The 17,760-nt window shown below is 55.6% G+C and overlaps 8 protein-coding genes across 8 annotated transcripts; 5 read left to right on the forward strand and 3 right to left on the reverse strand.

The window, feature by feature from the left end:
* The first annotated feature begins 887 nt into the window (after positions 1-887).
* On the forward strand, positions 888-3,142 carry BO70DRAFT_365829 (putative cyclopropane-fatty-acyl-phospholipid synthase). Its single transcript, XM_025544167.1, has 4 exons — positions 888-1,027; positions 1,157-1,643; positions 1,707-2,458; positions 2,522-3,142. The coding sequence occupies exons 1-4, from the start codon at positions 923-925 to the stop codon at positions 2,729-2,731; spliced, it is 1,554 nt and encodes a 517-aa protein (XP_025395586.1). The 5' UTR covers positions 888-922; the 3' UTR covers positions 2,732-3,142.
* Positions 3,143-3,439: 297 nt separating this feature from the next.
* On the reverse strand, positions 3,440-5,999 carry BO70DRAFT_322696 (amine oxidase). The gene is made up of 4 exons (XM_025540560.1): positions 5,461-5,999; positions 4,816-5,395; positions 3,855-4,763; positions 3,440-3,790 (listed from the first exon to the last, which is right to left on the reverse strand). The coding sequence occupies exons 1-4, from the start codon at positions 5,800-5,802 to the stop codon at positions 3,552-3,554; spliced, it is 2,070 nt and encodes a 689-aa protein (XP_025395587.1). The 5' UTR covers positions 5,803-5,999; the 3' UTR covers positions 3,440-3,551.
* A 380-nt stretch (positions 6,000-6,379) lies between these two features.
* BO70DRAFT_322699 (Zn(II)2Cys6 transcription factor) lies at positions 6,380-8,805 on the forward strand. The gene is made up of 5 exons (XM_025540561.1): positions 6,380-6,612; positions 6,713-6,993; positions 7,050-7,853; positions 7,905-8,108; positions 8,172-8,805. The coding sequence occupies exons 2-5, from the start codon at positions 6,845-6,847 to the stop codon at positions 8,662-8,664; spliced, it is 1,650 nt and encodes a 549-aa protein (XP_025395588.1). The 5' UTR covers positions 6,380-6,612; positions 6,713-6,844; the 3' UTR covers positions 8,665-8,805.
* A 3-nt stretch (positions 8,806-8,808) lies between these two features.
* Positions 8,809-11,183, reverse strand: BO70DRAFT_432514 (PEX28-32 family peroxisomal membrane protein). Its single transcript, XM_025548326.1, has 3 exons — positions 11,084-11,183; positions 9,719-10,917; positions 8,809-9,659 (listed from the first exon to the last, which is right to left on the reverse strand). The coding sequence occupies exons 1-3, from the start codon at positions 11,094-11,096 to the stop codon at positions 9,039-9,041; spliced, it is 1,833 nt and encodes a 610-aa protein (XP_025395589.1). The 5' UTR covers positions 11,097-11,183; the 3' UTR covers positions 8,809-9,038.
* BO70DRAFT_148118 (uncharacterized protein) lies at positions 11,050-11,591 on the forward strand. The gene has a single exon (XM_025538185.1). The coding sequence runs from the start codon at positions 11,206-11,208 to the stop codon at positions 11,542-11,544; it is 339 nt and encodes a 112-aa protein (XP_025395590.1). The 5' UTR covers positions 11,050-11,205; the 3' UTR covers positions 11,545-11,591.
* A 110-nt stretch (positions 11,592-11,701) lies between these two features.
* BO70DRAFT_355909 (import motor complex subunit PAM16) lies at positions 11,702-12,243 on the forward strand (the record flags this gene model as incomplete). Its single annotated transcript, XM_025541912.1, has 2 exons — positions 11,702-11,704; positions 11,845-12,243. The coding sequence occupies 2 exons, from the start codon at positions 11,702-11,704 to the stop codon at positions 12,241-12,243; spliced, it is 402 nt and encodes a 133-aa protein (XP_025395591.1).
* Positions 12,244-13,089: 846 nt separating this feature from the next.
* Positions 13,090-14,706, forward strand: BO70DRAFT_365837 (D-arabinose 1-dehydrogenase (NAD(P)(+)) ARA2). Its single transcript, XM_025544168.1, has one exon. It carries the CDS (start codon positions 13,170-13,172, stop codon positions 14,505-14,507), a length of 1,338 nt encoding a protein of 445 aa, XP_025395592.1. The 5' UTR covers positions 13,090-13,169; the 3' UTR covers positions 14,508-14,706.
* Positions 14,707-15,417: 711 nt separating this feature from the next.
* BO70DRAFT_300018 (putative topoisomerase family protein TRF4) lies at positions 15,418-17,603 on the reverse strand (the record flags this gene model as incomplete). The annotated part of the gene is made up of 3 exons (XM_025539655.1): positions 15,418-16,023; positions 16,078-16,768; positions 16,819-17,603. The coding sequence occupies 3 exons, from the start codon at positions 17,601-17,603 to the stop codon at positions 15,418-15,420; spliced, it is 2,082 nt and encodes a 693-aa protein (XP_025395593.1).
* Between the last annotated feature and the right edge of the window lie 157 nt (positions 17,604-17,760).

Here is a 17,760-nt window from a genome sequence, read left to right on the forward strand (position 1 = left end):
GGGAGAGTTCTGGGGTGGTGGGGGAGCATCCTTTGCGCATTGGATTTAACCGCCGTATGAATAATGGGCAGAAGCCGAATGGACGCGTTTGATATTATTGAGGTGTTTTGTGTTTTTTTTAAGATGGGGAAGTTCTATAAACAGCAGTCGGTTTACCGGCCAAGAATGGGTCGCCCACCCGCGGCGGACCAAGCAGATGGGGCCACGCACCCTCAACCAAACTTCCAGCTGCCTGCGTTTCATCTTTCCACCAGGTTCAGGTCCAGTTCCTGTTCCATGTTCCATCATTCCGTCACTCCTTCTTCCATGGATGGGACTACTGCAACTGCAAGCTGCAACTGTGTACCTACTGCCAGCTGCAGCCTGCATCTCCTCCCCTTGCCGAGTCTGGAGGGAGCCAGAATCCAGTCCAGAACGATCGCTCACCGCTTGTCCCGCTCGACCCAACCAATTATTGCTACGGTTCTGGTTGGCCGCATCCCCGAGCTGGGAGTAAACAAGTACATAACTTATCAACACTAGCCCCCCTGCTCAAACCCGGGAATTGAGCGGATAACTCTTGTAGAGTCCTGGTCTATACCCTATAACTACCCTCTCTCGTAGATACCTCGATGGGGCAGGGAGACAGTGAGAACCGGACGTGACGAGAAACGTGTAGACAGCAGGGTATCTACTTTATCTACTGTGTACGTAGTTGCTGGCGTGAACCCTGGCGGTTGTTGATCAGCTCCGCGAGCCATAGTAGGAAGTACTAAGCAATCCACTCCCGCTCTGGCTCGCTCTCGCTCCCGCCTCCATCAATTAATTCCCTCTTTTCTTCTTCTCCCTCTCCCTCCTTCTCTTCTTCTTCTTCTTCTTCCTCTTCCACCTCCCCTCCCCCCCTCCCCCCTCCCCCCTCCCTCCTCAATTCGTCTTCTCTGTCATGACGAACATCCACCCCGAGTCCCCCGAGGACTTCGAGTTCATCGAAACTCCTCCCGCCGCTTGCACCACTCCCGCGGACGACTGCGGTGTGCGGACTACCTCGGTGAGTCCAATCCAGGGCAGCCTTCGGGGAGAGCTTCCCACAGCCTCTCCCAAGCTCAATTCCATGCCACGGTCAGCATTGAGAACGAATAGAGAAGCTAACAGATGCCCTGATGGTTCCTGATCCCAGTACCCGGCCATTAAGAATGCCCCCGTCCCTGCGGACTCCCAGGGCAGTGACAGCTTCTCCAACACCCTGCTCTTCGCCCTCCTCTTCCTGGTCCCATGGTACCTCGCGCGCCAGGTCGGTGGTGGTTTCTACACCACCATCTTCCTCGCTGTCTTCACCACAATCCCCATCCTGATGGCCTTCTGGTCCGTCGCCTCGTCCATCTCGCCCCGCAAGACTGAAAAGGCCAAGTATGCTGGTCGCCCCGTCGAGTACTACCTGAACTTCCACAGCGAGCACGACCGCACCGCCTACCGCGGAAAGAGCAAGATCCCCATGGAGGTCTTCTACGAGAAGTACTTCAACGGCGAGGTCGACTTCAAGTGTGACGCTCTCGAGGCTCTCGAGTTCCGCCACGACTGGGCCAACTTCCGCTTCACCTGGGGTCTCTACAAGCACTTCCTCTTCGGCTTCATTCCCGAGATGCTGATGCACACCCGTTCCCAGGGTAAGTACCTTGTTTCCTGTTTGCAATTGACCGGAGCGTTCGCTAATCTTTGTGTCCCGCCAGACGAGGAGCAGGTGCGTGACCACTACGACCGCGGTGACGACTTCTACGCTTGGTTCTTGGGCCCCCGTATGATCTACACTTCCGGTATCATCAGCGACCCCAACAAGGACGAGACTCTCGAGGAGCTTCAGGACAACAAGCTGGCTGTGGTCTGCGAAAAGATCGGCGTCAAGCCCGGTGACACGGTTCTCGATCTGGGTTGCGGCTGGGGTACCCTGGCCAAGTACGCTTCGGTTCACTACGGTGCTCAGGTTACTGGTATCACGCTGGGTCGCAACCAGACTGCCTGGGGTAACAAGGGTCTCCGCAACGCTGGTGTCGAAGACTCCCAAAGTCGTATCCTGTGCCTCGACTACCGTGACGCTCCCCGGGTCTCTGGCGGCTACAAGAAGATCACCTGTCTCGAAATGGCCGAGCACGTCGGTGTTCGTCACTTCGGCACCTTCCTCTCTCAGGTTTACGACATGCTGGATGACGACGGTGTCTTCTTCCTGCAGATCGCTGGTCTCCGCAAGTCTTGGCAGTACGAGGATCTCATCTGGGGTCTTTTCATGAACAAGTACATCTTCCCTGGTGCTGACGCGAGCACTCCCCTGGGCTTTGTCGTCGACAAGCTGGAGGGCGCCGGGTTCGAGATCAAGAGCGTTGACACCGTCGGTGTCCACTACTCCGCTACTCTCTGGCGCTGGTACCGGAACTGGATGGGCAACCGCGAGAAGGTCGAGGCCAAGTACGGCAAGAGATGGTTCAGAGTGAGTGCCCTCTTCCCCTTGGAACACGCATCACCCCATTACTAATACACATGTTCCCTCCAGATCTGGGAATACTTCCTTTCCTACTCCACCATCACCTCCCGCCAGGGTGGTGCTACCTGCTGGCAGATTACCCTCGTCAAGAACATCAACTCCACCCACCGTGCCGACGGTATCCACAACCAGTTCGGTCTCGCCGGTGCCCGCCAGGCCGCCATCGACCACGCCGGTCAGGGCGTTGTCCCCAGCGCTTTTGTTCCCACCAAGGCTTAAATATAGCCTCCGGTATCGATGCCACGGGACCTAGCAGGTGTCTGTCCATCTAGACATGAAAGCCCGCTCAATCCTCTGTACCATCAACCACCCAAGGTTATTATTTATCCCAAACCATCGGAATCCAGAAATGGGCCCGAAAAAGAAAAAAAAGAAAAAACAAATGAAAGAAAAGAGCAAGAGAATATGAGATATGACGGACTCACTCCACCAATATCCTCATTCAATCTCTCACAGGTATGATTTGAAACGAAGGAAGTTTGTTTTATTTTCCTTTTCCTTTTTCTTTTTCTTTTTTTTTTTTTAACTTTTCAATGGGAATGGGAATCGGAATCGGAATGAAAAGAACTAGTTATGTACAATGATTCTGATTTTTATATACTTGTTCTCTCTTTGTTTCATGGGAAAAACAGGGAATTTGTAATTCATATCAGATCAGAATTGACGTGTAATAATGAATGAGATAGACAATGTGATGCGGGGTTATGGATTGATTGTTATTTTGAGTTTGATTTTGATTTTGCTCTTTCTTTCTAGTGAGTGAGTGGGTAAGTGAACAGTGGGTAGGTGGTGGGTAGTAGGGGGAAGCCGGTAGAGGCAGGGAAGTCGCCGTAAACAAGTCGACAGGTAGACTAGTGGCCGGGTAGGTGTAGGCAAGTTGACGGGCATCAATCAACTTTGGAATACTGAATTGAATTCTCTATGGAAATAATGGTATATACATGCATGTCCTCGTAACGCCAGCACGTGCTTTCATAAATCGTACAGGTGCCCTTTTCCCAAAATGACCACCGTGAACAAACAATGACTCGGTTCCGCTCTAGTCCACGCGCTTGTAAAGCTTGGCCTTGTTAGCTCCAGAACCGGCGCAGCACGAGGCCACGGCGGCAGCAGCAGGTTCTGGGTGCAGGGTGGATTTGTTGAAGGCCTGGGAGGACTGTGGCACATCCAGCGCAGGGTTGCGAGTGAAGAACCCATCGGGACGGAGCATGACGCTGATACGCTCCATGGGCATCACAGGGAAGTCCTCGACACGAGGGTTGTGGGTAAGTCCGAACGCTGGGAGGAAATATGTTAGCTGTGGTCGTATGCGTCGGGGACAGTAGCATAAAGAAAGACTTACAGTGCCAGAGAACCACATCCTCGTTCTCGGTGTGATCGTTCCTCTTAGCCCAGGTCTCGACACCGACGGCGCGGCTGCTCTGGTTGGTGAACTCGCCAGCCGCGTACAGCTCATCGTCCTGGTACTTGGTCACCCAGATGGGTTTGCTAGCAAACTCAGCCCGGCCGTAGCCAATGGCCTTGTTGCTCTGCAAGAGCATCTGGCTAGGTGCCGCGTGGAGTTTGTAAGCGATGGGCTTGTATGTGATGGGGTTGATGACATCGTCGTTGCGGATCTTGAAGACCCGGTTGCGGCTGATATCCAGGTTGGAGGAGCCGGACCTGTCAACCACGGTTTGCTCCGTGGTGTAGCCCACCAGGTAGGGGTTGTTCTCGTCCTCCGGGAGAGGAACGCTTTCCTCGTAGTAAACTGTGTTTTTGAACCCATCAAGGGCCGGATCGATCCGAAGGGAGAACATGTGTTGATGGAACGGAGCCATGACACCAGGGCCCACGTTGGTACCCCATGAGACAGTCTCGCCATTCTCGTTATCAAAAGGCACGGTCGACAGGATTCCAGTAGCGCGGACTTCAAGTTCGATGTTGCCCGCCTGGTCAAAGATGTAGTTGAAGATATACTCATAGTTGGCAACGGTGCAGATCATCTGAAGAACCAGCTGGCGGTTGCGCACCACAGTAGCTGCGCCAGATCGGTAGTTGGTGTGCTTGTGCTGAATACCATTATCCTGCTCGTGCATGCAAATGATGTTCTTGAGAAGAACCGGGTTTCCCTTGCAATCAGACCGGTAGCCGTCAAAGTACTTGATGTGACCCAGGCAATCGCATCCGAGGGTCAGCTGGTTGGCATTGAGACCAAAACCGACATCACCAACATCAAAAGCCTGCTTGCGATGGTACGGGGCGCGGGGGTCTTCGCAGGTTGTGTTAGCGGGGATCAAGCTAGGTATTTGGGTCTGGCTCACCTCCGTAAGGGACTGTCATCTCAGAGACAGCCAGGCGGTAGAAGACGCTGCGGTGGTCGTATGTGATATTGTAAAGGACCATGCCCTCGCGGTTGTTGAAGCCCACCCTGAACCGCCAATTCTGCCAGTAGACAAAGTTACCATCCACAGAGAAGGAGGGACCCTCCGGTTGCTGGGCAATGTATGGCTTGAGGTCTGTGCGAAGGGGCCCATCCTGCAAGTCATGGGCATACTGAACGGCCTTGACCGGCTTCCAGGGTTGAGTCTCCTCGGTCTGAGCATCCGAGCCACCGGGCAAATAATCCATACGAATCAACTCCAGTGTAAAGGCGTCGAAGACCGGTGAGAACTTGCATGGTAGGGAGTAATGGTTGTTTTCCGGGTGGTCCACTTCCACCATATACATGAAGCATTGGAACATGCGTCTCGTCTCATTCCGGTCATCGGTGCCGTACATCCATGGGTCATTGCAAACGGTCATGCCCGGTGGTAACTTCAGTTTCTCGATTTCCGCCAGGACCGCAGGGTGCTTCATGCAAATGTCTTCGATCACGATCAACTCATCAATATCTACCGGAGGCTATGGGTGGAAGAGTAGTGTCAGATAAAGTATTTCCAGGGATGTTCGATTCGGGGGTTACACACCTGGACGCCTGCGGGCAATGTCTTGACGTAGATGATGGATGTGGCGTCCACGTTGATCACGGCCTTGCAGCAGGCACCGGTATCGAGGCGGTGGAAGTAGGAGTACAGCAGGCGGGCAGGCTTAGGAGGGAGGGGTTTCCGCAACCTCTCCGCCTCGATGTAGGGAATGACATCCTTCTTGATGGGTTCGTGGATATCAATGCGATTGTATCGAAGCTTGACACCGGGGAAGGCAGCCTCCAGGATGCGGGCAGCCAGACGGATCTCGTGGGGTCGGACGGGATCAAAGGGGTGGGCGCTGACCGAGGTGGCCAACGCGGGCCCTTGAGCTGCAAGAGACATTCTGGCAATGGGCAACGGGGGGGGGAACGATAAGAGACGGTTGGTCGCAAACCCGGGGATACTCAGAGCATATCAGGAAGAAGGATGAGAGGAATCAAGATCAGCTTGTGCCGGGGGGGGATGGTCGGAACTTAAGTAGTCCATTGCGATTGTCGGCAGGCGGCGTCCGCGGAGGGTGACAGGCGTGCAGGCGCGTCTCCCAGCATTCAAAAGGGAAGTTGGTTGAGAAAGTCCGGGCGATAAAGTGAGTCTATTCCCGAGATTCCCCACGCCCTGGCTGGACATGCCCGATTGGGAAAGGGCGGGCCCAGACGGGGGTCGGTGGGGGGGCCTGCCATTTCGGGTAAGCAGTGCAAACACTGTAAACACTGATAACGATCCAGTCTGATTGGCCATGGCTGCTGCATCCGATGCATTCATTACTACTAAAGTAAGTACTAACTAACTAACTATTGTTGGTGTGCTCGGGACCCGAGGAACGCGAGTTATCTCTCTATCGGGGCTGATAGCCCGATAGCCCATCTTTTGGTCATTATCATTGTGCACTGCTACTCCTACTGCTCCTACTACTATTACCGCTATTTTCACTATTGCTACTGCTGCTACGGAGTACGCAGAAGGACAATTACCGATACTCTCCGATGTCCGATCCTCCCGATCAGAGCGCGTATCTCCTCCTCTTTTGGGCCTAGCGGGCTTTCCCCGGGGTTTTTGGATGCCAACCGGTCAACAGCAATTGCCCTCCGCCATCTCTTCTCTGGCTAATCCACGCAAGGTATCGGTGTTCTGCGATCCTGGTGAGGCCCAACGGTGAGTCGGATCTTTTCCTTCAGGGAGCATGAACCCGATTGCCGGTGGCCCTTCCCCAGAATCCCCTCCTCTGACATCATGGGCTGCGGGCCCATTCCAGAAATATATACTATCCATCCCACATGGCAGGCACCAATTGGTCCGAACATCAGTCACCATAGTAGACTCTGGCTAGAACTGAACACTCACCCTGGACAACCATTGCTAAAGCGCCCGGTCCCGCTCTAAAGCAATGGCCCAATTCGGCACAACACTCGCCATGCCTCAGATCTACCCTCAGCCTCCAAAGAAGAGATGCAGGAGAGAGGGCGCCAAGTGGACTCGCTCAGGCTGTCTGACCTGCAAACGTCGTCGGAAGAGGTGCGATGAAGCCAAGCCAGGGTATATATCGATGGTCCAAGAGATAGTAATCGGTTGCTGATACGTCGTTGCACTAGCTGTCAGAGCTGTATCCGGCTGGGGTTGCAATGCGAGGGCTACGGCTCCATGTGGGCAGCGCCCCTGAACCCGGCCGCACAAGTCTTCAGTCAAGCCAGATCCCCGAAGCGGCGCAAACTCAGCACATCATCTTGTCCATCGAGTGACTCCCCTCAGTCGATAGCAGAAAAATGGTCTTCTCCGCCGAGCTCACCCCTCTCGAGCAGCCTCTCAACGGCGCCGACAACCCCGTCGGAGTACGACACTGTCGGTGCCTATTCACCCCATATCCATATCGAAGATAGCGAGAATGAGGATAATGCATCCGACAATATGGCCCTCATTCTGGTCACGTCCGTGCCGAGTCGGCCCCTGGGCCATCTTTCACACCGCGAAACGCACTATCTCCAGTATCACACCGAACTGGGCTCCAAGCTGCTGGCGAATCTCGAAAGCGACGATAACCCCTTACGATCACTGATCATACCTCGAGCCCTATCATCCCCCCTCATTTTGAAGGCCTTGTGCGCATTGTCTGCCACACATTTCGCCAATCGCTCTCGAGATAAGCTGGAAGCGCAAACCGCCGCTACGGACTACTACATCCGAACCCTGAGCGGGCTGCAGTCTACCCTCTCCAAATACGCGGCCGTGAACTCTTCCGACGAGGCTATTATAGCAGTAGCTCTCCTTTGCAAGTACGAGATCGTCCGTGGGAGCGTCAAACAATGGACGGTACACTTGAATGCCCTACAGAAACTGATCGTTGCACGCGGAGGACTTGAGTCTTTGAACGAAGACACAAGAGAGTTTCTCTTAGGCTTGTATGGTCAATAAAACGTCTTATATTAGAAGAAATAGCTAAATTGTCTCAGCTACATCTACGCCTACAATGTGGCCCGAATCAGCAACCGCAAGCACCTCAACTCCACCATGCTGGACATGGGGGGTATGAGAATCACCAAGCTGGATATCTACATCGGCTACGCAGAGGATCTCATCAAGATCTGCGCGCGGATAGCAGATCTACCCCACATCCCTCACGACGCCGTTGCCCTGGGGTCAGAAATACACGCCATGTGAGCGCCATTCTTCCAACATAGACCAGAGAAACAGACCCCTTGCAACTGACCAAAGAACAGAGACACATCCCTCCGTACCTGGACCCACTCAAACACCCAATACATAACCCCCAAAGGCATCACCCAGGCAAACCTTTCCCGCCTCCGCATGGTAGCAGATTGCTTCCGCGATGCCGCATACATCTACCTGCATTCCACCCTGGAGAAAATGAGCCAGGCCACCCTGATCCCCCTGCTCTCGTCATGGGCCGCATGCATCTCCCTTCCCAGATCAGATGCGTTGCGCCGGCTTCTGGACAAGGTTAGGATGTGTCCCCTCGACGCACACTGCGAGTACTCGGCCCTTACCTTCCCGCTTTTCATTGCCGGATGCGAGAGCAAGGATGCGGACGATAGAGATCTGCTTATATCGTCCCTGAGTAAACTGGAAGTGAACTTCGGGATAGGTAATGTGCGACGAGCTAAGGAGCTGTTGCGGATCCTGTGGAAGGGAGGGGGCGTGCATTGGCTGGATATGTTGGATCAATTACAATGGGATTTGATCCTTGCGTGAATATTATCAGTGGGGTTTCGGCATGATACACATAGAGTGGAATTGCCTCTTTCGAGCTGATCTGTATAGTCGTGACATCCCAGACCTAATATTACCCGACAAGGCCGGACACAGACAGCATATGGCGGTGAACTCTTTCGTAACCGAAAAAAAAAATTGAATATCATATTATGAATAACCTAAAACTAAATCTCGCTTTCTGGACGGCTCAAACCTGAGGGTATCTTCGTTTCGTTAGAGCGTAACCGCCGAGAAAACATTAAAAGATGCATGCGAGGAAGAACCCAAAGACAGACCCACACGAGTGATATCAATGCAAGCCCGTTCGAATTTCGATAACCATGCCGGACGCCACTTGTACAAGCACAACGGAATCAACTCAGCCCCATATTAACCTCATCGCCTAGCCCCATTTCTCGCTCTGCTCTTTCCGTACCCCCCGTCGCCCGAGTGCCCCAGCGGTCCAACTGGTCCTGTGTCTTGGCCGTCTCCTTCTCGCGGAGACTCCCGTCACGACCACCCAGACTACTGCTGTGGCTGGCACTGCCCGAGTAATTCGACAGCCTTCGGGCGGGCGGGATGGTGATCGGCTTGGAGGCGGGCTTTCCAGAGGGGGTGTGGCTGGGGGTGATGGTGCCGGGTTTCATTCTTCCGAGATCTACGGAGGAGTTATTCGTGGACGCTGGTGGAGCAGAGGAGATGCTGCTGGCTTTGTCGCTTACACTCTTCGTACTCCCAAACCAACGCCGTCTGCGGGTCTTGGATGAGGTGGACGGGGAAAGACTCTCCGCATCGGCCTCGGCCGTTGGAGTGTCCTGAGTGCCGGATGCTTTCTCTTGTTCCAAGGACTGGGATAAGCCGGATTTGGTCTCCGCCGATGTCTTCTCTGCCTTCTCCTCGGCCGGTGTGATCTCAATCAGTTCGGCGTCACGGCACCACTTCCGGCGACGGGTGTAGCGATCCCAACCATCGTGGCCGCGACGACCATCGTTCCACTGTTTCCTGGTAGTTAGTGAAACCTGTAGCTGATAGCACTTCGGGGGTTCCCTCCTACCTTGTTGTCGTAGTAGACCCATCCTCCACCATCCGCCTTGGAGTCTGCTTTCCCCTTGTTTTCATCGGCGCCGTCAATATGCCAGTCACTCCCTTCAACCCAACGCCACTCGGCATTCCCATTTTCCACCCCGGGGAGATCGAAATCGTCCTTGGACGGGACGGCGTTGAGATGTTCATCTGTCCACGCCGTACGCTCGGACGGGAACAGGGAATATGTCCAACCAAGCCCCAGCCAACGACGTTGATTCTCATAGATGACGAAGGTGAACCGGACGCCGGAGGAGTCTCCCCGCCGCCTGGCTGCAATGTTCACGGCATGGCCATGGCTTTGCATCAGGTATGGTTGGGTCTTGTCGACGTCTCCAGAGAATGATAGCCCCGTAATCATAGAGCATATCCAGCGGATGGTCAATGATCGCCAGAGGATAACGCGGAACACCCTCGCCGGTCGGGAGTGATATGTGAGAACGATGGTGCCCAGGATCATGACGACTCGACGAGTTGTGATCAGATACAGGGGCGGGAGAGTCAAAGCGATCCAGATGGGGGTCACAAAGAGGATCCGGAAGAACAGGGTGGTCAGGGCCGGCCGGGTGGTCGCTGAAGTCGCCGTCCGCTGCGTAGACAAGAAGTCGGTGAGTTCGACTAGTGGTTCCAGAAGAATGTTGCATCGAGTGGTGAACGTCCTCAGGGTCTCCACGATCTCGTCTAAAGTTTCATGATGATGCGGGAAGATGTCGGCCGCCGCCCTCTGATGGCCTGGCTTGTCACCCAGAAGAGCCCTTGACGACAACGGAGAGTAGCGTCTCCAGTACATCCCCAAGATGAGCCCGGTCACCACCAGGAGCGGCCCGGCCCACAAGACGATCACATCGAGGTACAGAACCAACGTCCAGAACCCAGCCACAAGGAGGAAGCTTTGCCATCCGTCTTCGGTGGTCCACGTGAGCAGTCCCACGAGTTTGTTCAGCGGCAGGATAAATGGATGCGAGTAGGCCAAGGCCCGCGTGATCTGTGGGGGGGTGGCCACCAGAAGAGGGGATTTGCGGTGCACGATGATGCTGGAACGCTGTCTGGACGTCACGGACGAGCCTGAGATGGTGGTGGGGGAGAAAGCAGCGACCGTGGGAGGCTGAGAGTCAGCCTGGTCCTGCTGAGATGATGACGGGGCCATGGAATCTATCCACGGAATATCTTCTGTCGCGACATTAGTATTCGGGGGGGGGAGGAGCTAGATGAGGACCGCCAGCCCCGTGGACGAGGGTTTGGGGACAACAAAGAGGGAGTTGGGGGTGTTTGGGGTCTTGGGGGGATGGATGAGGAAATGAGAAGGCTTTTGTTGTTGTAGGCTTGTAGCACGTACCGAGAGCTGCCATCCAACAACAGAGACGTCATATGCATCCAGGGTCATTGCGGGCGGTGAGAGAAAGAAGGAAAGAGAGGGCCAGAAAGGGCCGGGGGAAGAGGGGAGGGAGGGGACGATAAATGAGGGGGATGAGGGGGATCAGGGAGTCAGGAGAAGGAGGGAGAGAGTTGTCAGGGACGGGGCCAAGCAGAGATCATCGCAGGCGAATCCCCAGAGCCGCGGGTTGCAGACGAATGCGACGACCCGATGAAGCTTTTCGTTTGTTCGCTCGGGAACATGTGACAGCCCTGGTATGGATACGCCCGCCTGACCCGTATTTGGTATCGTTCGTTCTCTTCAGCACTTCAGGGTCCAGGCAGGGGGGTGGCCCCGAAATTCAGGCTCTTCAGGCACCTCGCCTGGCTGGGGCGACTTATGCCTCAGGCCCTAAGGCACCAGGAAGCCCGGCGGCGGACTAAAGCCGTCGCCGAAATTTCCTCATCATCTCCGTCTGTTCCCCCCATCGCCATTCAACCTTGATCTTGAAACGGCCCAGGGACCTCCTCCGCTGCTTACCAGCCTCTCTATTCATTCGACGCCTTTCCCGCCTTCGAGTCCCTACTTGCACTCTCCAGCATGGTACGTCAACCCCCTTCCCTTCCCCCTCCAAAACCCCTTCGCGGTTTCCATCAAGGCTATGATGCAGAAATGCGTCCCACCTCAACCCTTGTCCGTGACCCGCAGGTCCGCTAACGTGGTCGTTTGTCCGTTCTCTCCAGGCTCACCGGATCGTCACCCAAGTCGTCGTCACGGGCGCCCGTGTCTTCGGCAAGGCCTTCGCCGAGGCCTACAAACAGGCCCAGGCCTCCTCCAAGCACGCCGCGAAGACGGGCCAGAAGCTGGGCGCGTCCGCCGGATTGACCCTCGACGAGGCCTGCAAGATCCTCAACGTCAAGCCGCCGCAGGCCGGCGAGGCCAACCTCGAACCCGTCATGGAGCGCTTCAAGAAGCTGTTCGACCTCAACGACCCCAAGAAAGGAGGCAGTTTCTACCTGCAGAGCAAGATCCTGCGCGCCCGCGAACGGATAGAGATGGAGGTCCGACAAGCCGGGCGCAAGGCGGCCCAGGAAAAGGAAGTGCGCGAGGGGTGGAATCCCAAGGTCTACAAGGACCGGTGAACGCGATAACCCCGGTCTCTGCCCACTTGGGTCATCGGTCATCGGTCATCCAGCTCGGAAGTCTTTCGGAGACGCGAATGGTTTCGGGCTGGGCTGTCTTTCGGAGATCCCACGTGTTCGACCGGTCGCGGGCTTGGCTGAATAAACCCTACTGCTTCTAGCGATCCCGCCGACCTTCATTACCCCCTCTCAGTTTTCGCGGCATAGCATGGCGTTTTTGGTGGTTCCAACGTTGAGATTGGACGAGTTCTAGAACTTGACTTGATATTTATATGGCGGGTTGCATCTCATCTCATCTCATCGGAGCGGAGGGGCCATTGCAGCCAGGGGTTCCGCCACCCTTGTTCTCCGGCCCGTCTGGCTCGAGACGATATCCATTTGTGTATAGTATTGGAAGACGGAGGACTTGCGAGTCTACAAGGACACGAGAGGACGGGTGAAGAGTTCTCGTGTTTCTATTTTCTTTTCTTTTTTTCTTTTTTTTTGTTTCTCATTTCCTAATGGTCTCTTCTCCCCTCTTGCGTGCTACTTCTGAGGACCGAGTCCTGCGTGTATTATAAGACCGTGAGCGATGGCTTGCGTGGTTGGTGGCAAGTGCGACGTGTGTACAAATACCATGGTTATACCAAGAACCAGCGAACTGTCTACGATGTAAAATGATAATGCGCCGTGGAATGCTCATCCAGGCCCGGCATGGCGCCATCACCGATCGGGAGCGGCGAGAGGCCCGGCGGGGAACATCCATTCGATCTTATCTCCGCCGCCATTTTTCTCCCCTCTTCTTGCGCCCCCCCCCGCGCTTTCTTTCACTATTCCTTCATTTACTCCCTCCTCTTCTCTCTTTTCTCCTCCCCCCTCACTAACCCTGTAAATAACCCCCTCTTCAAACTCTTTCTTTCCCCCCCCATCCCAACCTCACCACCAAAATGGGCCGTCCCACCTCCCCCCTCTCCGCCCACCTCCCCCCCCTAGTAATGGGCACCGCAACCTTCAACACGCAATACAACCACGACCCATTCGCCCTCCCAACAACCGAACTAGTCCAACGGGCCTTGACCAAGGGGATCCGAGCTTTCGACACCTCGCCCTACTACGGCCCAGCCGAGGAACTGCTCGGCCGGGCCCTGGCCAGCGACTTCGTTCGCACCCACTACCCCCGAAACACGTACCACATCCTCACGAAGGTCGGGCGTCTGGCGTCCTCGTCCTTCGACTACTCGCCCGAATGGGTGCGCCTCAGCGTCCGGCGCAGTCTCCGTCGGTTGCATACCGAGTATCTGGATGTGGTGTACTGTCATGACGTGGAGTTCGTGTCGCGCCAGGAGGTCCTTGATGCGGTGAGGGAACTGCGGAAGATCCGTGATGAGGAGGGCACTCTTCGCTACGTCGGCATCTCGGGGTATCCGGTGGATGTGCTGTGTGAGATTGCGGAATTGGTGCTCCGTGAGACCGGCGAGCCGCTCGATGTCGTGCAGTCGTATGCCAATTTTACGCTGCAGAATACTAGGTTGTTGAGCCAGGGATTGCCCCGCTTGGTGGCTGCGGGGGTCGATGTGGTCCCTAATGCGTCGCCGCTGGGGATGGGCTTGTTGCGTCGCGACGGCGTGCCGATTGGCAGTATGGGTGATTTCCACCCCGCGCCGGATGGTCTCCGCGATGCGACCCGGAGGGCGGCGGAGTGGGTGGATGAGCAGGGGGAGAAGATCGAGGTCGTTGCGATTCGGTTCGCGCTGGAGAGCTGGCTGCGCGATGCGGAGAAGGTTGGGGTCATGGGCCCGCCGCTTGCGCGCGCGGCCGATGCGGACCCGGGCTTCCTCTCTGTGGCGAGTATGGGCACCGGGGAGAGATTGGGGGTCAGCGTGATGGGGGTGAGCAATTTCGGGGAGTTGGATGAGACGCTGCGGGTCTGGCATAGTATTGTGGATGGGCTGGAGACCGGGGCTGAGGATGAGGGACTGCAGTCACCGTCAGTGCAAGCGTCGGCGATCTTGACGCCCTCCGAAGGGGCCATTACCGATCGTGCCTGGTCTCGAGACCGTCGCAGCCGGATCCAGTCTCTGGCGCAGCATATCCAGACCATTCTGGGCCCAGAGTGGGTGGACTATGTGTGGGCCAGCCCGTCTCCGGATTTTGTCAATTCGGTGCCTGCGGATCGTCTGGCTGCGCTGGAGAAGGAAGTCTCACAGCCGGTGTCTTTGATGACGCCGCCTTTGGATGCAGTTGATAGAACGATACCCGATGATGCGTCTAAGGTTGCGCTGTGAACAACTGTTTTTCTAGGCTATATCAGTTATGTTTAATGTCATACATATTCTTGGATTGATACAGCAGGGGTTGCGGATGATGGGTGGTATGATCTGGCAGGTTAATGATATCGTTTGCTTCCTGTACATGGTTAGGGTTACGGCCACTCTGGGCACGCATCAAGAATAGATCTGCTTGCAATTCGAACATCGTCACCGAGGGAGAGCTCCACCCCCGTGCATCCTTGTCCCAGGTCATCCTCTCCAAAGGATCGCCTGTAGCGCCCCTTTGATGAGAAGGATATGGAAAGGGGGTAGAACGCACGGGAGACACAGTCTCCGTGTCGGTACCAATTCGATTTGCTTCTAACTCAATCTCTGCTGCTGCTGCTGCTGCTGCTACTAGCGAATGCCAGTCATTCATGGAACAAACCTGGCTCTGTGCGTTGACCTGGTGGACATGCCTCGCTCCGCGCGAGTCTTGCAGGGGTTTTGGACCTCAGAATCGGTGAGAGGTAGCACGACCCGGTAGCCCTGCGCAAAGTTAGCAATCATGGTAGACGCCATGCCTGATCCCTGGTCTCAAAATATGAAAGCCATTCGATCTTCGCAAGGCTCGTTGCCCGCTGCACTGGCCGAGTGACAAGCAAACAGCTGCGTCGCAGACACAGACCATAACAACATAGCGAGCGACACTGTTGATCCTTCAGTATGGCTCCAAAATCTCAAACAGACGACCATGAGATCTAGAACCGAGCATCCGCTTCAAGGTTCTTCAGATGTACGAGAATGGGTATCGGACGCTCAAGACAGACAGAAAACCACCCGGGGTATAATACATCGTCAAGCACACAACATGTACGCTGCCAACCCAAAAAGAGGAAAATAATTGCACAGACAGAACCCGACTCCTGCACAAATGCATCTAGCTCTACGAGGGTGCCGCGAGCCCCTTCTCTCGCATGATGAGGTCTCTGTCCATATCGGACTGTGTCGCATAACCTCCGAGACTCAGAGCCTGGTCATTGTTGATGGAATAGGGGATGGACGGTATGTCGGGCCGCAGTCGTTTGAGGCGAGCCGCACGCTCCCGCGCCGCTTGTTGTTTCTTCTGCTGCTTGGTTGCCTTTTCTCGCTGCGCGCGGGATTTTGGCCCGGTCGGAGGGGAGTTTGAACGCACGGGAGGCGGCGGAGGTGCAGTGGCGACAGGAGGAGGGGGTGCTTGGGGAGGTAGCGGGGGCGAGGAGGGCCGACGCAGGCGAGCGAATCGAGGGTCGCTGTCAAAGATTTCACGCAGCTGCCACCTTTGTTCAGCATACTCATCATAGTTTGCGGCAATGATAGTGTCCAGGATGCTGGCCTCCGGTGTTCCCGACATGGCCGTAGAGACCATGCGCGCCTTGAGACGCCGGTACGCATCCGAGAAGGCTCTGAAAATCAACGCAATCTCTCGCGTGCCACCAGAGATGTCGTTGTCTGCATTGTTGGGGTCCTCGATGGAGAGGCGGGGGTTGTTGTTCGACTGCTGATAGATTTTCTGTGACACGAATCGTTAGCCAGCGAGCATGGCCTTGCTCTCGATCAAACTTACCTTGTTAAAGTAGCCCGGAGGATCCAAACGGATCCCCACGGTGTCGTAATCGAACCGATTGCCATAGAATTCAAAGAAATCCATGAGAATGCTGCCCAGGTTTGGTGTCGTATGGCCGTGCGGTAGGTGCTGCAAGAGACTCGTCACGAGACAGGTGATCGAAAACCCTCCCAGCCCGCCGGTGGGTACTTCGTTGAGACCTCGAAGCAGTAGAAATTGCTTGATGACCGACACGACCACAGGCATGGCAGGGTATTCGGCCTTCCACTGCTGGAACGTCTCGTTGGCCACCAGCCCGCTATCATTGTCAAACGACAGGTCCACCCTCAGGCCCGTCATCTTGTCCACGAATTTCAGGATCGGCACGCGAGCATGGGCAATCGCCTCGATCGAATTGGGGACTGCAATGTTCAGGTTCTTGATAAATGCAGAGAAAGCATAGATCTGGCCCTTCCGCTCTCCGAAAGTCTTGATGCCACTGCGCATGAAGTTTGTTGAGAGCAGAACCAGGTCGATATCGGCAGTGGGTAGATAGAGACCAGAGGCGAAAGAGCCAAAGGGACGAAGCTGCACCCCATAGTACCTGCTTTGGAAGGCAGACTGCAGCCTCGCCACCAAGTCCTCTCGCACAATCTGTTCGTAGTACACCGGCTTCACCCAATGATAGAAGCTAAGCATTTCATTGTGCAGCCTGTTCGGTCAGTAACGGATAAAGGATCTGGGATAAGGAGTGACACCTACCGTGTGCCCAGGTGCAGGCTAGGTTCCATGCGGCCCAGCCATGGGGTTCCATTCTCTGACGGGCGCGCTCTCCATTCGTCGATGATCGAACCGTCGTCGTAGTATTTGCTTAATGGCTTCCCGGTCTTTTTCGAAGTACCCTTAATCTCGTCATCATATGTTCTCTTCCGGCTCCCAAACGCTGAGTCCCTGCCATCCATTTGGCGCCGTGGTCCAGTGGGCGCGCCATCCGGAGGGTTTTGCTTATCGTCGTCATCGTCCACCATGCCACTCAAGGAGATAAAGTCTTCATTGGACTTCACCGGGTCCTCTGCCGGCTGTGCCGCAGTCGCAGCGATACGGGCCTTGCGAATCAACTTGACGACATCCACACGTTTCGAGGTAGTCTCATCGGGCGGTGGCAGGGCAGTGTATGGATCGGGGTTAGACCACTTGGGGATGGGCGCTGGAGCTGGCGCTGGCGCAGCCGTCGCGGTTCCGGTGCCGTTGGTGTCCACAGCGCGCTTTTTGCGCGGATGCGCGGCCTCGTCCTCATCCGCTGAGGAAACATCCATATCGGCCTCCTCGCTATCGCTCAGGTTCTCAAGACGCGCGAACTTCAAGGCTGGTTTTTCGTCCGTCGATCCGGGGGCGCGCAGCTGGTCGGGGGTCACTTCTCGGCGCGATCTCAAGAGCGGGCGTTCGGATGTCGAGGGACGCGCATAACGAAAGGTAAACTCATGCCTGGGGTGATGGTGATTGTTAGACCGTCGGTCATTGCCCCGAAACTCGTAGGCCGGCGGCATATTGAGGGAGTTGAGGGGAGGGAAGAGGCGGAGGGGCAGTCGAGAGAACGGCGGCTTGCAAGTCGATGGAGTCAAAGAAGAAAGTGCGAGTGACGCGCGCTTTTTGGGCGCTTTTCTTTTTTCGGCACCCGAGGGCAGTGGCTGGCCGGGTTGGGCA

The sequence above is a fragment of the Aspergillus heteromorphus genome (assembly GCF_003184545.1).
Source record: "Aspergillus heteromorphus CBS 117.55 chromosome Unknown BO70scaffold_33, whole genome shotgun sequence".
NCBI lineage: Eukaryota > Fungi > Ascomycota > Eurotiomycetes > Eurotiales > Aspergillaceae > Aspergillus > Aspergillus heteromorphus.